This window comes from Mirounga angustirostris, unplaced genomic scaffold (assembly GCF_029215605.1).
Source record: "Mirounga angustirostris isolate CCGP_5_RB_7025 unplaced genomic scaffold, mMirAng1.0.hap1 SCAF_6, whole genome shotgun sequence".
Taxonomy (NCBI): Eukaryota; Metazoa; Chordata; class Mammalia; order Carnivora; family Phocidae; genus Mirounga; species Mirounga angustirostris.
Window position 1 is genome coordinate 86,365 of NW_026991714.1, and position 17,334 is coordinate 103,698.

A 17,334-nucleotide genomic window follows, 5' to 3' on the forward strand; every position below is an offset into this window, starting at 1 on the left:
TGGGCACTCCCCAGTGGGCACAGCTCAACCTGAATTTTAGGGAGCTAGAGGAAGTCTGTGCCTTGGGTATGGGAGACAGGGAGGAAGTGGTCCCACTGGGCAGCTAGAAAGGGGGATACAGGGGAGGTGAGTGATGGGTGAGAAACTGCCCTGGAAATGCCCGTGCTGGCTTAGTTGGTAGAGCATGCTACTCTTGATCTCTGAATCTCTTGAGTTCAAGCCCCACGTTGGGCATGGAGCCTACTTAAAAAATAAAATAAAATAAAATCTTGAAAAAAAGAAATTGCCCTGGAAATGTGGCTGCCCAAGCACTAAGAAGGGGACCCCAGGCTCAGTGTTGTGGTACGGCTCTTGCTGCCCTTTTCCCCTCCCCAAAGGGCGCTCTGCCATGCTGAGTGAGGTCCAGGGCAGGAGGTGGGGGTCTGGAGGAGGAGCAAACCAACAGCCGAAGCTGATGCTAGGACCACCCCAGGCATGTCAGTGGATGAAGGTCCTGGGTGCAGTAGTGATGGAGTAGGGAGTAGGAGTCAAGTGTGGGGCTCAGGGATGGACAGCAGGTACCCATAGGACTGGGGAGAGGGAGGGTATCAGGAGGGGCTATCCAGAGTTGGGAAAGAATTAAAATGAAGAGCGCAGGTTGGGGTGGAAAGTTAGAGAAGAAATGGCACAAAATGGGGAAGGCAGGGATCAGGGTCACCCTCTCAGAGTGGGGTATGAACTCAGGTTGACTGGGATCAGGAGTGGGGGGCTAAGGCCCTCAGCTGGTTATGGCTTCAGGGATGGGTTCTGGCTCAAGGTGCCCCCTTCCCCCTCTGATGCAGGGTACCCCTCCCTGGCCAGGAGCAATACCCTAGTCAGACCTCAGACACCCTAATCCTATTAGTTCTGCTCTCTGGGCTCCCACAGCCAGGCCAACAAGCCCGCCCCACCCCTACACCCCACCCTCCTCCTCAGAACAGCCTTGCTGAGGACCGAGCACCATCCCCAGGGAATCTCGGGCTGCCCTGGTGTCCTCCTTGACAGCCCAGGGGAGCTTCTCCTTCTTCTCCCCAGAGAGAGAAAGAGACACCCCCAAAGCCCCTAGACATTGTCCTCATATTGACCCCACCCCTCCCACCGGAGGTGGAGACCATATGTTTCCGCTGGGTTGACACCGCCCTTGGCCTCTTGCTCTCCAGCACGAAAGACCAGAGAGGAGTGAGGACTCTGCCCCGAGACCCGAACTATCAGAAGAAGCAAGCCAAACCAAGAGACACCAGTTCTTTATTAGGAGTTAAAAGGGCCTTGTGTGTGCAGGGCAGCCTCCCCCCCTCCCGTCACAGCCTCAGTGGGGAGGCAGCAACTGACTGCTCTGTGTTTTTCTAGCTGTGATCCTGGGGAGGTCCCCTCACGTCCCCAGCCTCATGGGTAGGCCCGGCCAACGTATCAGGTCCTGCCCCAGCAGACCCCTGCCCATGGGAGCAGAGCCTACTAGGAGCAGGGGGGGTCAGGGGGACAGTCCTTGAAGTAGTCGTGACAGTAGGTGCAGAGACAGGCAAGGGAGCGCACGTACTCCACGAAGTCCACCTCACAGTCCTTGTTGGTGTCCAGAACACTCATGAACTTATTGTAGTCACACTCTCGCAGCTCGGTCTGTGTAGGGGGAGGGGGAGGGGGCAGGTTGAGGAGGGAGCATGCCACTTCCCGCCCTCCACTCCTGGGCGGTCCCACGCCTCCCACACCCCTCTGGGGGCCAGCCTCAGCCTCCTGTCCTGGTCATTCGCCCATGTCCGTGCCCCCCACACCGTCCTTCTCAGATCCCACTGTCTGCCACTGAGTGTCTCTCCCTCTGTCCTCCGAGTAGCCCTGCAAAGCAGCAGGTGTAGCGACTCTCCTTCCCGTCTCACAGATGAGGACACCGGGACTCCTGCCACGTCCGTTCCCTTTCTGGTGTCCCCTCCTCACAGCCTCGCCTGTACCCCACTTGCTCAGAGCTTGCCCCCGGGTCTGTCTCTGCAGAGTCCAGGCAGTGCTCCCCTGCAGACTGGCCACCCCAGGTGCTCACCGGGGTCCAGGTGGGCAGCTCCTTCTGCAGCAGCTCCTTGAGCTCTGCCTGACAGAGCTTGTGCTTGTCCCCGCAGCGCCCCGAATATTCCTGGAAGGTGCACACGATGGCAGCCACCGCCTGCTCCAGAGGCCTGGCCATCCTCACTGTCAGAGAACAAGGGTGTGAGACTCATGCCAGAGGCCCAGGGCACCTCTGCCCAGGGCGTTTCCCAGGGACTGCTCCCAGACCTTAGTCTCCACCAGGCTTCGGGCAGGCCCCACAAGCTCCCCTCTGAGCAGCCCTCCCTGACCACTCCGGCCCCTTCTAATTTATTTCCCTACTACCCCATTGTTATTTTCCTGGATGGAGGTCTTCTTTCCCTAACATCATTGCAAATTCCTCAGGGAGAGTGCCCCACCCGCCAACTACACCCCCACACTGGGGATCCTTGAGGACTCCCTGACTGTCTACCTTCTCTTGTCCCTGACACCCAGGAAGGGCTCAGTCCCACTGTGCACCCCATGAGATACAGCCTCCTGACCTTTAGGACCCAAACTCCTTCCGTAGGAAATAGCACAAGGAGACCCTTGCCCTGTGTGCCTCATCTTCAGGCCCTTGGAGAAGCTAGGCATTCTCAGGGAGGGGTCAGGTCTGAGAGGAACCCCCACCACCTCACCACCACCACCGTCACCCAACCCTCCTCCCGTGAACTCTGCTTGGGATCCCCTGTGCATCGAACCAGCCACGCAACCTCAGATGAGCCACTGACACTGGGTGTCAGGGGCCTTAGCTGTAAACTGGGGTTCATTCCGCCTCTCAGGCCTACTCAGGGACCTGAACCGGCAGTCCACAGAAAGAGTCAGCTCAGGTATTTACCGGTCTGTGATTTGCCCCACCTGAAGCTGTCCCCCTGCTCCCTGGGGTCGTGAGATAGAAGGCTCTGCATAGGACCACCCTGTTCTGTCAGAGGGGCAGGCTTTCCTGGAAGTGCCCGCCTCCCCCCAATCCCACCGCCTTCTGGGAGGCTGCCTCCAGCCTGGGGAAACCCTGAGGCAGTCGGGAAGGCAGTACTATTCCCCTGTGAGCCTAGGCCCTTGTTCCCCCAGGGGACAGGAGTGTGCAGCAAGGCTGCCCGGCCGTGGCTCTGTCCCTGATGCCCCTCCGCTGGGCCCTGTGGAGCAGAAGGCTGGCAGGGCTGCGGGCGGGGCGATGGGGCAAAGCACTGCCTGTGGTCTCCCCATGACAGCCCAGCGTTGGGGCAAGGTGTCTGTGTTCCCAGCAGAGGAAAAGGCCACACACGCAGGGAATAAGGAAACTCCGAGGTGCTCAGAGGCCCTTCTGGGCTCCTGCCAGCCTGGCTGGCACCACCGCGGTTGCTCTTTCAGAAGCTGGGTCCCTGGAGACTGGAGGGAATCCTCTCTTCCCCGTGAAGCCCTGACCCCTGCCAGATCTCAGCGCTCCACACCCCTAACCCAAGCTTCCAGACAGCCCTTCGCTGTACAAAGGACCCCTGAGCCAACCATATCTGACATCCCTCACCAGGCCAGTCCCTGCTGTGCTCATCCCTCTGCACCCATGCCCAGACCCTGAGCTGCCCTGCCTCCCAATCCAGGCAGCACCCAAGCAGCTGGTACTCACCGCTGGTGTTGGTTTCAGCTGTAAGAGGCTAGAGACAGGACATCCCTATTTGTAGCTTCCCAGTGAAGGAAGGGAGCAATTATGGGGGCCCAAGTAGGTCAAGCTGAGGATGCCCCCAGGGGCTCCCCTGCCTCCTTCCCTGGCGGCCCTTATTATAGGCCCCACCAGCCCACCCACCCATGCATACATCAAAGGCCCATTCGGGGCCACAGACACAACCCCCTTATTGTCCGCCCCCAGAGCTGGGAACTGGGCACAGCAACCCCCCCAACCCCTTCCAGCACAGTTGGAGGAGACAGGCTGATCCATCACATCCACCCCCACCTCTTCACTCTAGAAGCACACATAGCTTCACCCTTAGAGAATCCCTGTGCCAGAGGGGATCTTGGAGAGCAAGGTCTCACCTGCTTAGCCCCCCATCTGCAGGTGAGAACACTGAGGCCTGAGATATCCTCTCTGCCTGACCAGGTCAATGGTTCTTGGTCACTTTGGGCTGTGGACTGCTCTCTCCCCTGAGGAGACCATCTGCAGGGTGTCTGGAAGAATAGGAGGAAGGAAGGCAAACTCTCCGAGGGGCCCTTCCACAGTCAGGCTGACTTCTCTGCGGCCCGCACCCCACTGCCCTAAGGGCCGTAAGTGGGCCATAAAACCTGCGGGCTTCCCTGTGCATACAGCCCCTAGGTCTGTGTCCTGTCCTCTGTTCCCTGAGGTCTGATGGGATGGGGCCTGGTTTCCTCTGGCCTTTAGCTGGAGTATGTAGCCCTTTGGGGTCCCAGCATTATGGGGGCTGTCCCCCTTGTCTCCCCTCCTCAATAAGGCCTGGGCGTCAGCTTCTGTCTTCCTCACCCCACAGACTATGAAAGCCAAAGATCGTTTGGGCTCAGCTTGGCCAATGGTCTTGGGGCATGAGGGGCCCTGGTGCCCTGCTCACCCCCTGGAGTTGGCTTTCTCTTAGATTTTGGTCTCCTCATTCCCTACTGCCCTGTGAGCTCCTCATTGCTTTGGAACATGTTTTTTAATTCTGTCCAACATTTTTTGTTGTTTTTAGTGGGAACAGGCAGAGACCACCATATTACCAGAAGTGGAAATCCCTCCATATCACTATGACTCTATTCCCTCTCTCATGCCCCCCAGCCTGAGAGACCCTTCCCCATTTCATAGCAGGAGAACCCAAGACCCAGAAGAGTGTGTGGAAAGTGGAAGAGGACGTCAGCACCCAGGCCTCTGAGGAAGCTTGTTGCTGATGGAGGCAAACAGAGAGCTCATGATACCTTGATCCCAGCCCTTCCCCAGAACCCAAACCTTGCCTCTGCATCCTCTCCATGAGGGCTCAGCCCCTGTGGGTGAGGGGGCTGAGCAGGGGGCGGGTAGGGAAAGGAGAGCTGTGATTAGCCCTGTTTTATAGGCAAAAGGTTACAAGGAGGAGGGGACAGAAGTGGGGGCCAGCAGTTACTTCACTTCTAGGCCAAGCACCTGTTCCAGCCTGTGATTTCGCGGCTCTGCTACCAGCCACCTCCCTGCCACAGGTCACCCCACCCTCCGGGCCTCACTTCCCTCATCTGTCAATGATCAGGGATAATAATGGTGACCACTTCATAGGATTCCTGTGGAGCTTATACGAGTTGATGTGTATAAAGCTCACAGATAAATAGTGCCTGGCACATAGTAAGGGCATAAATGTTAGCTGAGAGGTGGGTAACTTGTCCGATGTCACACAGCTAATAAGTGGCCAGCCTAAGAGCCATTCATTATTCATGCAGATATTTAAAGGCACCTGTCCAAGGCATTATGGGCATAGTCATAAGCAAGACACATCAAGCCTGGCTCTGTGGAGATGACAACCTAGTGGGGGACACAGGCAGTAACAAATAAATGGACGCTCGGCTGGTGGTGTCAGTGCAAGAGCCAGAGCCAGGGCCAAGGGAGAGAGGGTGGTGGCGGGCTGGCATTGTATGTGGTGGTCTGCTGAGTGGCAACCTGCTTCTCAGAGGTCCTTCACATTCCTCAGCCTGCTGCACCTTTCCGGAAGGATGCTGCCCCTTTGTCGGCCTGCTGCAGGCGAGGGGCAGGAGCTCACCCAGGAGAGACAGGCACTCTGGGGTTGGAGGACCGTCGTGGAAAGGGCCCTTCACCAGACCTCCCCTGCAAGCTCCACCACCCTCTTGCCACCTGGCCTCGAGCTTATCCTTTGCCTGGTTTGGGCCTAATTTCCTTGCCTCCAAAATGGGTTTGGAGAATTCCTACCCTAGGACCTCCGTGTGAAAGTACTTTATGTCACTCACTGTTACAGCCTGCCAGCCCACTGAGACCCCTCAATGGAGGCGTCAGGGAGAGGGGAAGCGGAAGGAGGGAACAAGGCCCTCCTCACCGGGTCATTTTGGGCAGCCTTCTTCGGCCTCCACACAGGGCGTGGGTAAAGCTGCAAACCCTCCTCCCCTGCTTTCCTGAGTTCTGGCAGTGACGGGAATCTGCCTGCCCGTTGGAGGGCCTTCCCAAGCAGCTGCCCTGAACCCCGCTTTCTGCAGTGGTTCCAAATGGACCTCACGCTAACCATCCCTCTGAGGCCAGTCGGGGGCTGCCGTCGTCCTGTCCCACCCTCCGCTGTCCGCTACCTCCTCTTGCTTCTCTACCCTTGGGCTCTCACCGGAGCTCCCCTGCTGTGGGTGCCGGAGCTAAATGCTGAGGTGTGCACCTCATCTGGAAGGTGAGGGTCTCTCCCTGGCCTGTGGGTGTGAGGGTGGGAGTAGATGCATTCTGCCTTGACAGGATTTCCTACAGTACTGACCCTCCCGCCTCGCCTTCCCCCTCTCCCTCTCCTTCCTGCCCCTCCTCTCTCCACTGCCCCCACCATCACCACCAGGGCCTTTGAAAGGCTCCTGGGAAGCTGTGTTGCCCTTTCAAGGTCAGTGTCTGGTTCTGCACCTCAGGGAGAAATAAAATGAAGTGTCCTAGAGCACCTGGACATTCATGTACTTGTTCCAAAAGGACCTGAGCCCAGGGATCAGGGTGAGCACCCCCAATCCCATAGCCCCATGGGGCCAATGAACTGCTGTCAGATTGATCCACCTTCTTTCTCATCATCTAAGTCCCATAAGGGGAGGTGAGAAGGGGGGATTTAATTACTGGGGCTGGAGCCGGGAGGTCTTTGCTGGGGAGAGGGTCTGAACTGAGACCAAGGAGAGCCTGTGGAGCTTAGAATACTACCTCTTTTGATGGCCGAGCCAGTTATGCCCATTTCCCAGATGGGATCGGTGAGTCAGTGGAGAGCTCATGTGACTTGAAGACAGGAGCACAGGGAGCCCTAGTTCAGTCTTTCCCCTGTCTCAGAAGCCACCTTTGACGTCAATATTTCTTTTCTTGGAGGGTTAATAGGCTGCCAAGGGTAGACCCTAAAGAGCAAAGGCCAAGGGGACAGCAAGCCCTGATGGGAGGCATGGCTGTCCTAAGGAGGGTCTCCCAGCTGCAGCTCCAGGAGAAGGGAGGAAGCAACCTGTCCGACATTCCTTTGAATGATGCCATTTTCTGGACTCTTCTGCTCTCTGCTTCAGCAGAGATTTTGTGGGAGGACTGTTAAGACCAGCTAGGTAAGTCTGGTGTTTGTTAAGTCTGTCAAATGCACAGAAGGAAAAGAAATTAGCCCCATTCCGGGGCACCTGGGTGACTCAGTCGGAAGGGGGTGGGAGACGCCTGGCTGGCTCAGTCAAAAGAGTATGCAACTCTTAATCTCGGCGTTATGAGTTCAAGCCCCACTGGGCACCGAACCTACTCTAATAATAATAATAATAATAATAATTTTTTAGGGGTATCTGGGTGGTGCAGTCAGTTGAGCGTCCAACTCTTGATTTTGGCTCAGGTCATGGTCTCAAGGTTGTCGGATCCAGCCCCATGGCAGGCTCCAACTCGGCAGGACTTTGCTTGGGATTCTCTTTCCCTCTGCCCCTCCTCTCCCCCACTCCACAGAAGCATGCACACACACTCTCTCTCTTTCTCTCTCTCTAAAATAAATAAATAAATAAATCTTTAAAAAGAGAGAGATACAAAGTTCAAAGAAAAGATTATAAGGCAAAAGAAGGTGGAGAAAGGAGAATTAGAATTCCAAAATGAAACAAAAGGGAAGGATTAAAATGTCACATAGGGGGCGCCTGGGTGGCTCAGTCAGTTAAGGTCTGCCTTCAGCTCAGGTCATGATCCCAGGGTCCTGGAATCAAGTCCCACATCGGGCTCCTGGCTCAGCAAGGAGCCTACTTCTCCCTCTCCCTCTGCTGCTCCCCCTGCTTGTGCTCTCTCTCTCTCTCTCTTTCTCTCTGTCAAATAAATAAAAACATATTTTTTCAAAAAATTAGCCCCATTCAGCACCCACCAGTTGAGGCCAGTCTCCACCAGCCAAAACAGTCCAGGAATGGGGAACTGAGCCCCAGCAGAAGCCAGGATCCATTGTGAGTATCCAGACCACCAGCAAGTGAGCCAGGTTTCCCCTTGATTCATCAAGAGACCAAGAACATCTGGACTGTGCTCACCCGGGTCCCCTTCCTTCCCACAAAGCCTAAGGCTGTGGAGGTGGCCAGGGGAAAGGAGGGAGGCCCACACTGCTCCTCCGTATCCCATGTTCCATAGAGGTGAGGTGTTTTCTTACAGACCTGGGTCAAGTCCCAACACTGCTCCTTATTCAACGTCTCCCGGCCCGTTTCCTCTTCCGTGAGGTGCAGTTACCACCAGCACACCCATCATCTAACTGTTCTGGTGATGCAAGGAGACAGTGCTCCACAGGCCCAGCAGAGAGCCCGGCCAGAGGGAGATGTCCAGGAACGCCAATGCTGCCCCCTCCCCGTTTCCTCTCTGTGATGAGGGTCTAAGGACAGACCCTCTCCAGGGAATCCAGAGGCCAAGTGACACTGCATGGAGTTGCTGAGAGAGCTGCTTTGGGCCGTGAATCACCATCAGCACCACTCCCTGACCTACTTCTCCTGGCTCTGTCTCCTACAGGACATTAGGGAGGTGGGCTTCTCTCATTGCTAGGCCTGCCCAGCCTGCCTCACCAGCCCCAGATGTGCAGTTAAGCAGAACAGTGAGAACAAGCAGGTTGTCCAGGCACCCTCGCACTCGGGTCCCATCCATCTCTGGGCAGGTCTAGTCTGAGGTATTCTGAAAGTGGTCACCAAGCATCAGGGTTTCCCAGGGAAGTAAGAAAACAATTCAGGAAAATATTATATTGTCTATTGCTTGTCTACTATCCATCCCCTCTTTCCTTATTATGAAAACCCATTTTGGGGGTGCCTGGGTGATGCAGTGGGTTGAGTGGCCAGCTCTTGGTCTCAGCTCAGGTCATGATTTCAGGGTCCTGAGATCGAGCCTTGCATTGGGCTCTATGATCAGCGCAGAGGCAGCTTGTCCCTCTCCCTCCACCTCAGCCCCACCCTCTGCTCCTGCACACGCGCGCCTGTGTGTGCACTCTCTCTCTCAAATAAATAAATAAATAGAATCTTAAAAAAAAAAATTTTTTTTCCTTTCAAAGTGTCATTATGCCCAGGTAAAAATACTTGGTTGCAGCTAGGTCCAGTCTTATTACATCCTTAAGACCAAAGAGCTGCAAGTGGAAATCCCTGGAGAGAGCACTTTTTGCATAATTAAAAGGCAAAGTCTGAAGGAAAGCTTTTTGCACCTTCCAGACTGGAACATGGACAGTGAAACCTGGAGGTACAGCAGCCATCTTGTGATCACGAAGCAGCATGCATGAGGGGAAAAGCATATATACTATAGGTTACAGAGCAAAAAAAATTGAAAAGGCACTTGGTGTCATATAGCATCTCTGCGCCCCTGAACGAACCCTGAACTGCCCACCCCAGACTTCTTGTTATGCAAGACAATTAAGCACCATGGAAATAACCATGCAACTCATAGCTGAATACATTCCAAACTGGTAGAGAATTTTACATCTGAAAGTGGAGTCCTCAAGTAAAAGAATCTAAAAAATACAATTGGCTAAGTGGAGGAGGAAAGACAGAGAGATACAAGAGCCAAATACGTCCAGGCTGGAAAGCCAAAGACCCTTGTTACGAAATGACAAAATATTTGGTTGAACTGTTCATTGATGTATCTTGGGATGCAGACCAAAGAGAATCCTAAATGTAGTGATAGAGGAAGTGGTAGGAAAAGTTTAGAAAGTTAACATGAGCTGGTTCCTTGCAAGAGGGGGATGCTGCTATTACAAAAACCAAGAAGGTGCCATTGGCTTTGGGATCAGGTAATAAGTGAAAGCTAGAAGGACCTCAGGAGGTTAGCAGTAATAATTTGGAGGGTAGTGAGGAAATTGTTACTGAAGGCTGAAGAAAAGGTGACCCCTAGGGACACCTGGGTGGCACAGTCGGTTAACCGTCTGCCTTCAGCTCAGGTCGTGGTCCCAGGGTCCTGGTCCCAGGGTCCTGGGATCGAGTCCCACATCGGGCTCCCTGCTCGGCGAGGAGTCTGCTTCTCCCTCTCCCTCAGCTGCTCCCCCTACTTGTGCTCTCTGTGTCAAATAAATAAATAGAATCTTAAAAAAAGAAAGAGAAAGAAGAAAGAAAGAAAGAGAAAAAGAAAGAAAAAGAAAAAAAGAAAGAAAGAAAGAAAGAAAGAAAGAAAGAAAGAAAGAAAGAAAGAAAGAAAGAAAGAAAGAAAGAAAGGAGAAAGAAAGAAAGAAAAGACCCTAGTATGTAGTCGTGGAATGTCTGGGGACATTACAGTCTATGGTAATGGGAAAATAGAAAGCGTACCTAATGAACTCATGGATCCAGCTGAGGAGATGTTTAGATGGAATACTGAAAGTGCCTACTTCTTCTGATGCCCATGATAAAACAGGAGAAGAAAGAGATGACCTAAGAAGGAACTGCTCAGGTTTTTTAATATAATATAGAAATATAGATGGCCCAGAACAGTCTTTACAGCCAGCACATGGCTCTCAAAGTAATAAATGGCTTCAGGGCAAAGGTCAAATCCAGGGCCTTGCCAATAGAGAGGGACTCCGGGTAAAAACAAAGTCAAAGGTAGAGACTTGGAAAGATTTAAAGGCAAGTCTCACAGATCTCAGATAAGCAAGTTGGCTTCTAACAATTTTGGAAGTGTGCCTCTCAGATGCTTTCAGACAAGAGGGCCTTTCTCCCAGCTCCCTGATTCTCAGTCTAAGGTAGGGAGGGGCCGGTCTCAGAGAGATTTCTAAGTGTGGCATTAGTCTAATTAAGTGAATTATAAGTTGATACACAGGAAGCCCACAACATTTTTTTTTAAAGATTTTATTTATTTATTTGACAGAGAGACAGCGAGAGAGGGAACACAAGCGGGGGGAGAGGGAGAAGCAGGCTTCCCGCTGAGCAGGGAGCCTGACGTGGGGCTCTATCCCAGGACTCTGGGATCATGACTTGAGCCAAAGGCAGACGCTTAATGACTGAGCCACCCAGGCGCCCCTAGCCCACAACATTTTTAAAGGAATTACATAATCCTGGGCTGAAAGGGATAGAGACAGTTCAAACAAAAGAAGCTTTGGGTTGTCAACTTCCTTTGGGCAGGGGGCAGCTGAGAAACCTACAAACACAGACATTCCTTATAGAAAATAAAGAGTTAAAGAGAATGAAACCAACAGCCTAGAGCATGGACCCAAGAAGAACCACTTATAGGGAGCAGAACTGGGCCCTAATCAAGAATCTGGTGGCATGTGTCTGACTCAATTTCAGAATTGCTATGGACCAATGACACTTTTGTGCCTTTGATCCACCACCACCCCTTTCTGACTAGGAGTGTTTATTATCTGTCTGTCTCACTTTTGTGCATTGAATGTATTGTTCATAGATCTTCAGGTCAAGGGAATTGTTCTTGAGGAGCTGATTAGGGCCTGACATAGATAACAAGACCCTGGACCCCACGTTGATGCCTTAACAGGGTGAAACATGGTGGGTCTTGGGAAGGAGGTGACTACATTCTGCACATGGTTGCTAGAAGTCAGACTATGGTATACAGTCTCCCAAGATGGCCACGTCAGTTTTGTGCTACTGCTCCTCACATGAACAGATGGAGCCTAATTCTCTTCCCCTTGAATCTGGGCCAGCCTGATGATTTGCTTGATCAATAGAATGCAGCAGAAGTGATGTTCTTGGATTGCTGAGGTAAATCCTAAGAAGCCTCACAGCCCCCATTGGGACCCCTTGGGATGCTCACTTGGGGGATCCTCCCTATCAGAACCTAGCTGCCATGCTCTGAGAAGCCCAAGCTACATAGAGAGGTAATAGGTAGGCATTCCAGACGAAAGTTCCAGCCGAGCTCCCAGCTTACAACTGGCACCAATTGCCAAGCATATCGAGTAAGCTACCTTGGAAGTTGAATTGATTTGAACTTTCAGATGACTCCAGCTCCAACATCCGTCTGCAACCGCATGAAAAGTCCCAAATGAGAACTTCATTGACTGACTGCAGTCTCCATACAGAAACTTGACAGATAAATCTGTTTTAATTTACCAAGTGTTGGGTGATTTGTAATGCAACAATAGGTAACCAGAACAGCATCTCTAAGTCACTGAACCAAACCTGAATTCCATACCTCAGACTTATTTTATAAGACATTTAAATGCCAATTCATTTATGCCATTCTTAGTCGGGTTTCCTGTATCTTACAACTGAATACATTCCTAACTGGTAGAGAATTTGGTAACTAAAAGTGGGATCCATTAAAGAGAGAGAGAGAGAGAATCTAACATGTGTAATTACTTGAGGAGAGGAAAGAATAAAATATGAGGACCTCACCTTTGCTGGCTGGAAAGTCAGTGACTTTGTTAGGAGGTGGCAAGGTGTTCGGGCATGTTGTCACCTGATGGACCGTAGGGTGCAGAACAGATGGCAACCTCGCTACAAGTTTAGGGAAAATGGTAGAAAAAAATCAGGATGCCGATATGAACTAGTGCCTGATAGCTTCCAACAGGAGAAGAATGAACTCAAACTGGAGCCCATCTGAAAGCAGATATCAAAAGAAATACAGCTTTGCTAAAACAGGGCCTAAAGCCGGCAACCTGATAAGAAGTCTTTACTGAGGGCGCCTGGGTGGCTCAGTCGGTTCAGCGACTGCCTTCAGCTCAGGTCATGATCCTGGAGTCCCGGGATCAAGTCCCGCATTGGGCTCCCTGCTCAGTGAGGAGCCTGCTTCTCCCTCTGACCCTCCCCCACTCTCATGTACTCTCTCTCATTCTCGCTCTCTCAAATAAATAAATAAATCTTTAAAAAAAAAAAGAAGTCTTTACTGAGCAGGTCTGCTGGGTTGGTTAGACCACCTTACGCCTCTGGAGCAGATCCTAGTACAGCTAATTGTTCACAGCACTGAATGTCAAGGTCTGTCCTTCGTTCGGAGTGTATCCTTCCTTCTTTGTTAGACTTATCTCTTTTTATGAAATGACAGTGATGGTGGATGGTATTTGCCTTTTTTAATATCTTTATTGGGAAAAAAAAAGTTAGCAAACTATCTCAAATTTTTACTGGTACTTGAAATCCCAAAGTCTGGGACTTAAGGCACAGCTCTGGCCTTGGGGAGATTTCCAGAAGAGTCAGAGCCTAGAGGGGGTAGGATCTAAGGAGGCTCTCATTTTCCAGCACCCCAACTGAGCCAGCCAGGGTATGGGGCATCACTGAGCTATTAAAATATGATCAACAGGGGCGCCTGGGTGGCTCAGATGGTTGGGCATCTGCCTTCGGCTCGGGTCATGATCCCAGGGTCCTGGGATCGGGCCCCACATCGGGCTCCCTGCTCCTTGGGAGCCTGCTTCTCCCTCTGCCTCTCTCTCTCTCTGTCTCTCATGAATAAATAAATAAAATCTTAAAAAAAATAATAAAATAAAATAAAATAAAATATGATCAACAGATAAGTTTATTGAGTACAAAGGATAGCTAGAGTCCCCGTGGGTCCAAGAGGCCCACAGCAAAGCAAGAGCTCTGCTTCAGGGCCGGTCTGGGGAGTCCTGGAAGAACTCATTGCACATGATAGTGACAAGAGCCAGAAAAACAGCATACTCCTGGAAGTCCACCTGCTGGTCACTGTTCTCATCCAGATTGCCCATCAGCTTCTTCAGGCCCTCCTCATCCACCTTCTCCTGAAAGTGAAAAAGAATGGTTCAGCAGGCTGCTCTCCACCCACCCCCACACCAATCACACACCTACTGGTCAGAGCCTAGCCCTCACTCCGCACTGGGCAGTGGGTACGTGGTGGGCAGGGACCTCCTGGGAGCTACAGAGAGGCTCTGGGAATGAGGACAGGTAGACGTTCACTGGGGAGGGTCTCCAGCTGTCCCTGCTGGGAGTGAGGAGCACCCAGGTACTCCCTGAGCCCAACAAGGTGGGCATCACTACCCCCACTGTGCTGATGAACAAATTAAAAATTTCTGAATTCAGAAAAGGCAAACTTTTTAATACCAGCCAAAATGAAACCAAATTAGAAAAGCTTAACCAAAAAAAAATTTTTTAAAGGAATAAAGGACATGCCCCATAAGTTCAAAGCCTGAGAACTGACTTTGAATTCTTCAGGAGTCAATATGAGGCAGGTGAGGGGCAAACTGAAAGTTGACTGCATTTTTCTGCCAACTGTCCCAGGGCGCATGTGTTAGCTGGGCTCTTCTCTCCCTACATACCTTCTTAGTTTGGCATATAACATGGAAACTAAGAGCGAGAGAGCTGTGTGCTCTTGGGCAGTCACTTCCCCTCTCTGGGCTTTGGTTTGCTCAACTCAGTGAGGGGATCGGACAGATGGACGCTGAGGGCCCTGACAGCCATCCATCCTCTGGAGAGCCGCAGGGGCGGCAGTGACAGGGCACTCACACGTGGGTGGGCCTCGGCCCCCTCTGTGAGGCTGCGCCCTGTGTCTGCATCAGCAGGCAGCCCCCACACATACATCAGGACCCTCCCACCCCAACCAGCCCCACTCACCCCAACAAAGCTGGGCAGCTCCTTGTGCAGAAGGGCCTTCATCTCCCCCTTACTCAGCTTGAACTTGTCACCCTCTTGGCCAGAGTACTTGTGGAAGGTGGTGACCATCACAGCCAGTGCCTGCTCCAGGGGACTGGACATCTTGGATCTGGGGCCACAGGGGTGGCAGGTGATGGAGACACTTCATCCCAGCCCGCAGGACACTCTGCCCTTGTGCCCCAAAGTGCCTCTCCAAACCCCCCTCTGCATCTCCCGAGACTATTCCTCCCTGAGGAGTCATCTCCCCCATAGACGAGGGACCCCCAAGGCCAGAGAAGTATCCTTGGGCAAGTATGTTTCCTCCACTGGACTAAGGACTCTCAGAGGATAGGGATGAATCTTCCCTCCCAGTAGAGACCTCTGAGCCGGGAGGGGGAGAGGGGTACTGTCTCTATCAGACAGGTGAAGGCCACTGAGCAACCCTCCCCACCAGGAAGGATCCTACTGAGATTGGTACTAAAGGAATTACATGTCCTGGGTCCTGGGAACAGCAGGACAGAACTCAGAGGCCATCTTTTCCACGGCTCTGCCTCTGAGAATGCTCTGAGCAGCCCCGGGATGCTTAGGGGGGAGTCCTGGGGTAAGGCCTCAGTACCTGGTGTCAGGGGCAAGTAAAGTTCTGGGCCCATCCGCTAGCTCTGCCTTCTCAAGGGGGAGGAGATGGGAAGCGGCAAAGGGCAGGGCATTATGCAGCTATGCAGGGCAGGGACCCAGGCAGGCCCACGCACTTGAGATCCCTGGCTCTTGTCCCTTAGTCCTGCTAGAATCCAGGACTTTGCAAAAACAAAAACCAAACTCAAGACTCTTGTTAAAGCACCACCCTCCACACCTCATATTCCTAGGCCTAGGCCCCCAAGAAGGGTCTCTAGATTGAGATGCCTAGACTGTGAGACCCAAGAGAAGGTCTCAGAGCAACCCCTAAACTAAGACCTCACAGAGGAGCCTGGAAAAAACTCTCAGTCGGACACTTCACACAAGGTCCCCCAAAGGGAGAGACCCAGAATGAGGAAACTATAGAGACAAAGATTAAGAAAGAAGAATAAGGCAGAGACCCCTGGGGTCCCCCCACCCAGCCCTCAGAAGACTGAGGCACTCACCAGACCAGATGACAGAGGCTCTGGAAGGAAAGCAAAGGGCCAGGCTCCCACACTGGGGTTTATATGCCTGCCCCACTGGCCCCCAGCCTGGCATTTTAAGGAAATCAAACCTGCCCCAACCTGATCCCGCTGAAGCCTGGCCTCCTGCCACCCCCACCCACTCCCTGCCAGCCCCCACCCCAGACTCTGCCGCCCCCCCTCCCCCCCACCGACTCTGCCAGCCCCACCACCAGCTGGACGAGAAGGCCCCACCGACGCCGCGGAGGGGAGTGGGAGGTGTCATGGGGAAGCAGGGTAAGGGGCCGTCACCCCTGTTTGCACGACTAGAGTCTCGTGCCAGGCCTTGCTCGTTTGACACATGCCTGCGGGCCGCAGCTCATTTGTGAGTCAGAGGATACAGGCACCCAGGGACTTCCCAGGCCTGTGCGTGCGTGCGTGCGTGCGTGTGCGTGTGTGTGCGGGCGTGTGTGCGCGTGCGTGTGCGGGCGTGTGCGCGTGCGTGCGTGTGTGTGTGCGTGCATGCGTGCGTGTGGGTGCGTGTGTGTGCGTGTGTGTGTGTGCGCGCGCGCACACACGCTTGCAAGCTGACTTTAGGGACTCACGGGGGGAAGCTTCGTGGCTGGCAACGGAATTCCTCTCGGTGAGGTAATGAGGGAAGCGTGTGCCTAAAAACAGCTTGAAAGGCCCCCGTGGGTAGGAAGGCATCTGGAAGGAGGCAGGGAGGCCCTGAGAGACCCTCGCAGTGGGGGCGAGCAAGTCAGTGGGAACTGTAAGGACGCCCCTGGAGGTTCGAAACGGAGAAGGGAAGGCTTGGGGGTGGGCAAGCGAGGAGGGGCTGGACAGCTCCCCCAGCGGAGGCCTGGGCTGGGGCAGGCCACAGCCATGGCCCTCCTCACCCCATCCCGCCAGGCTCCTCCCCATGCCCGGAGGAAGGCCAAACTGCAGCCACTAGGACCCAGCCCAGGGCGGGGCTTTCAGAGAAGAGCGGGCTTCATGCTGCCCCCTCCCAGGCGCCGGGGCCTACTGCTCTTTCTACCTCCACCAGTCTGGGCACCGCCCTTCCGGCCGCAAGCTCCCCTCCCCCTTCCAGAGGTCCAGCAGCTTCTTTCCCCTCCCCCAGCGCCCAGCCCTCGGTGACTCACCCACTGTTCCAGGCCCAGATGCCCGGGCAATGACTCAGCGGCGCCCGCCTCCTCCCTGGAGGCCAGGGCAGCACTTGGAAACCCCAACCCAGCCTGGGAGGAGAGGATGCTGGCACGGAGACCCTTCATGGGCCCCCGTCTGGGAGCTTTGAGTTAGACACCGCAGAGGAGCTGGGACTGAGAACTGACAGGGTCAGATGGAAGCCAGGCTGCCCTCTCCTGGGGTCACCGTGGGACTCAGGGCAGCCTGAACAGTGCAGAGGGCGTCAGGCCTCGGAGCCCCCGGTGTCCCCTCCTGTCCGAGGCACATGGACCCCTCATGCTACTGCTCCTCCCTGTCAAACCCCGTTTCATGTAGAGCTTGAAATAAAAGTCCTTCCCCCTGAGGGTAAAGCCCAATGGGTGCAACGCACTGCTTTTCGAAGCACTTCCTCCATTTTGCCTCAGGACGTGAGAGAAGGCCT

At 53.7% G+C, this 17,334-nt stretch overlaps 2 protein-coding genes across 4 annotated transcripts; both read right to left on the bottom strand.

The window, feature by feature from the left end:
- Positions 1-1,267: 1,267 nt before the first annotated feature.
- On the bottom strand, positions 1,268-13,401 carry S100A3 (S100 calcium binding protein A3). The gene is made up of 3 exons (XM_045876025.2): positions 12,430-13,401; positions 2,045-2,190; positions 1,268-1,632 (listed from the first exon to the last, which is right to left on the bottom strand). The coding sequence occupies exons 2-3, from the start codon at positions 2,183-2,185 to the stop codon at positions 1,471-1,473; spliced, it is 303 nt and encodes a 100-aa protein (XP_045731981.1). The 5' UTR covers positions 2,186-2,190; positions 12,430-13,401; the 3' UTR covers positions 1,268-1,470.
- A 121-nt stretch (positions 13,402-13,522) lies between these two features.
- S100A2 (S100 calcium binding protein A2) lies at positions 13,523-17,016 on the bottom strand. 3 transcript variants are annotated; one of them, XM_045876030.3, is made up of 3 exons: positions 16,871-17,016; positions 14,593-14,740; positions 13,523-13,763 (listed from the first exon to the last, which is right to left on the bottom strand). In XM_045876030.3, exons 2-3 carry the CDS (start codon positions 14,731-14,733, stop codon positions 13,611-13,613), a joined length of 294 nt encoding a protein of 97 aa, XP_045731986.1. In that variant the 5' UTR covers positions 14,734-14,740; positions 16,871-17,016; the 3' UTR covers positions 13,523-13,610. The 3 variants fall into 3 exon arrangements, with proteins under 3 accessions (XP_045731986.1, XP_045731982.1, XP_045731983.1); XM_045876026.3 differs by lacking the exon at positions 16,871-17,016 and adding an exon at positions 15,729-15,887; XM_045876027.3 differs by lacking the exon at positions 16,871-17,016 and adding an exon at positions 15,227-15,649.
- Positions 17,017-17,334: the final 318 nt, after the last annotated feature.

Bases quoted from the DNA above. Each gene is read 5' to 3' on its own strand.
- S100A3 (XM_045876025.2), bottom strand. From the start codon at position 2,185: ATGGCCAGGCCTCTGGAGCAGGCGGTGGCTGCCATCGTGTGCACCTTC. The intron at 1,633-2,044 runs GTGAGCACCTGG...CCCCCTACACAG, and splicing joins AGCTGCCCACCTGGACCCCG to ACCGAGCTGCGAGAGTGTGA.
- S100A2 (XM_045876030.3), bottom strand. From the start codon at position 14,733: ATGTCCAGTCCCCTGGAGCAGGCACTGGCTGTGATGGTCACCACCTTC. The intron at 13,764-14,592 runs GTGAGTGGGGCT...TTTCACTTTCAG, and splicing joins AGCTGCCCAGCTTTGTTGGG to GAGAAGGTGGATGAGGAGGG.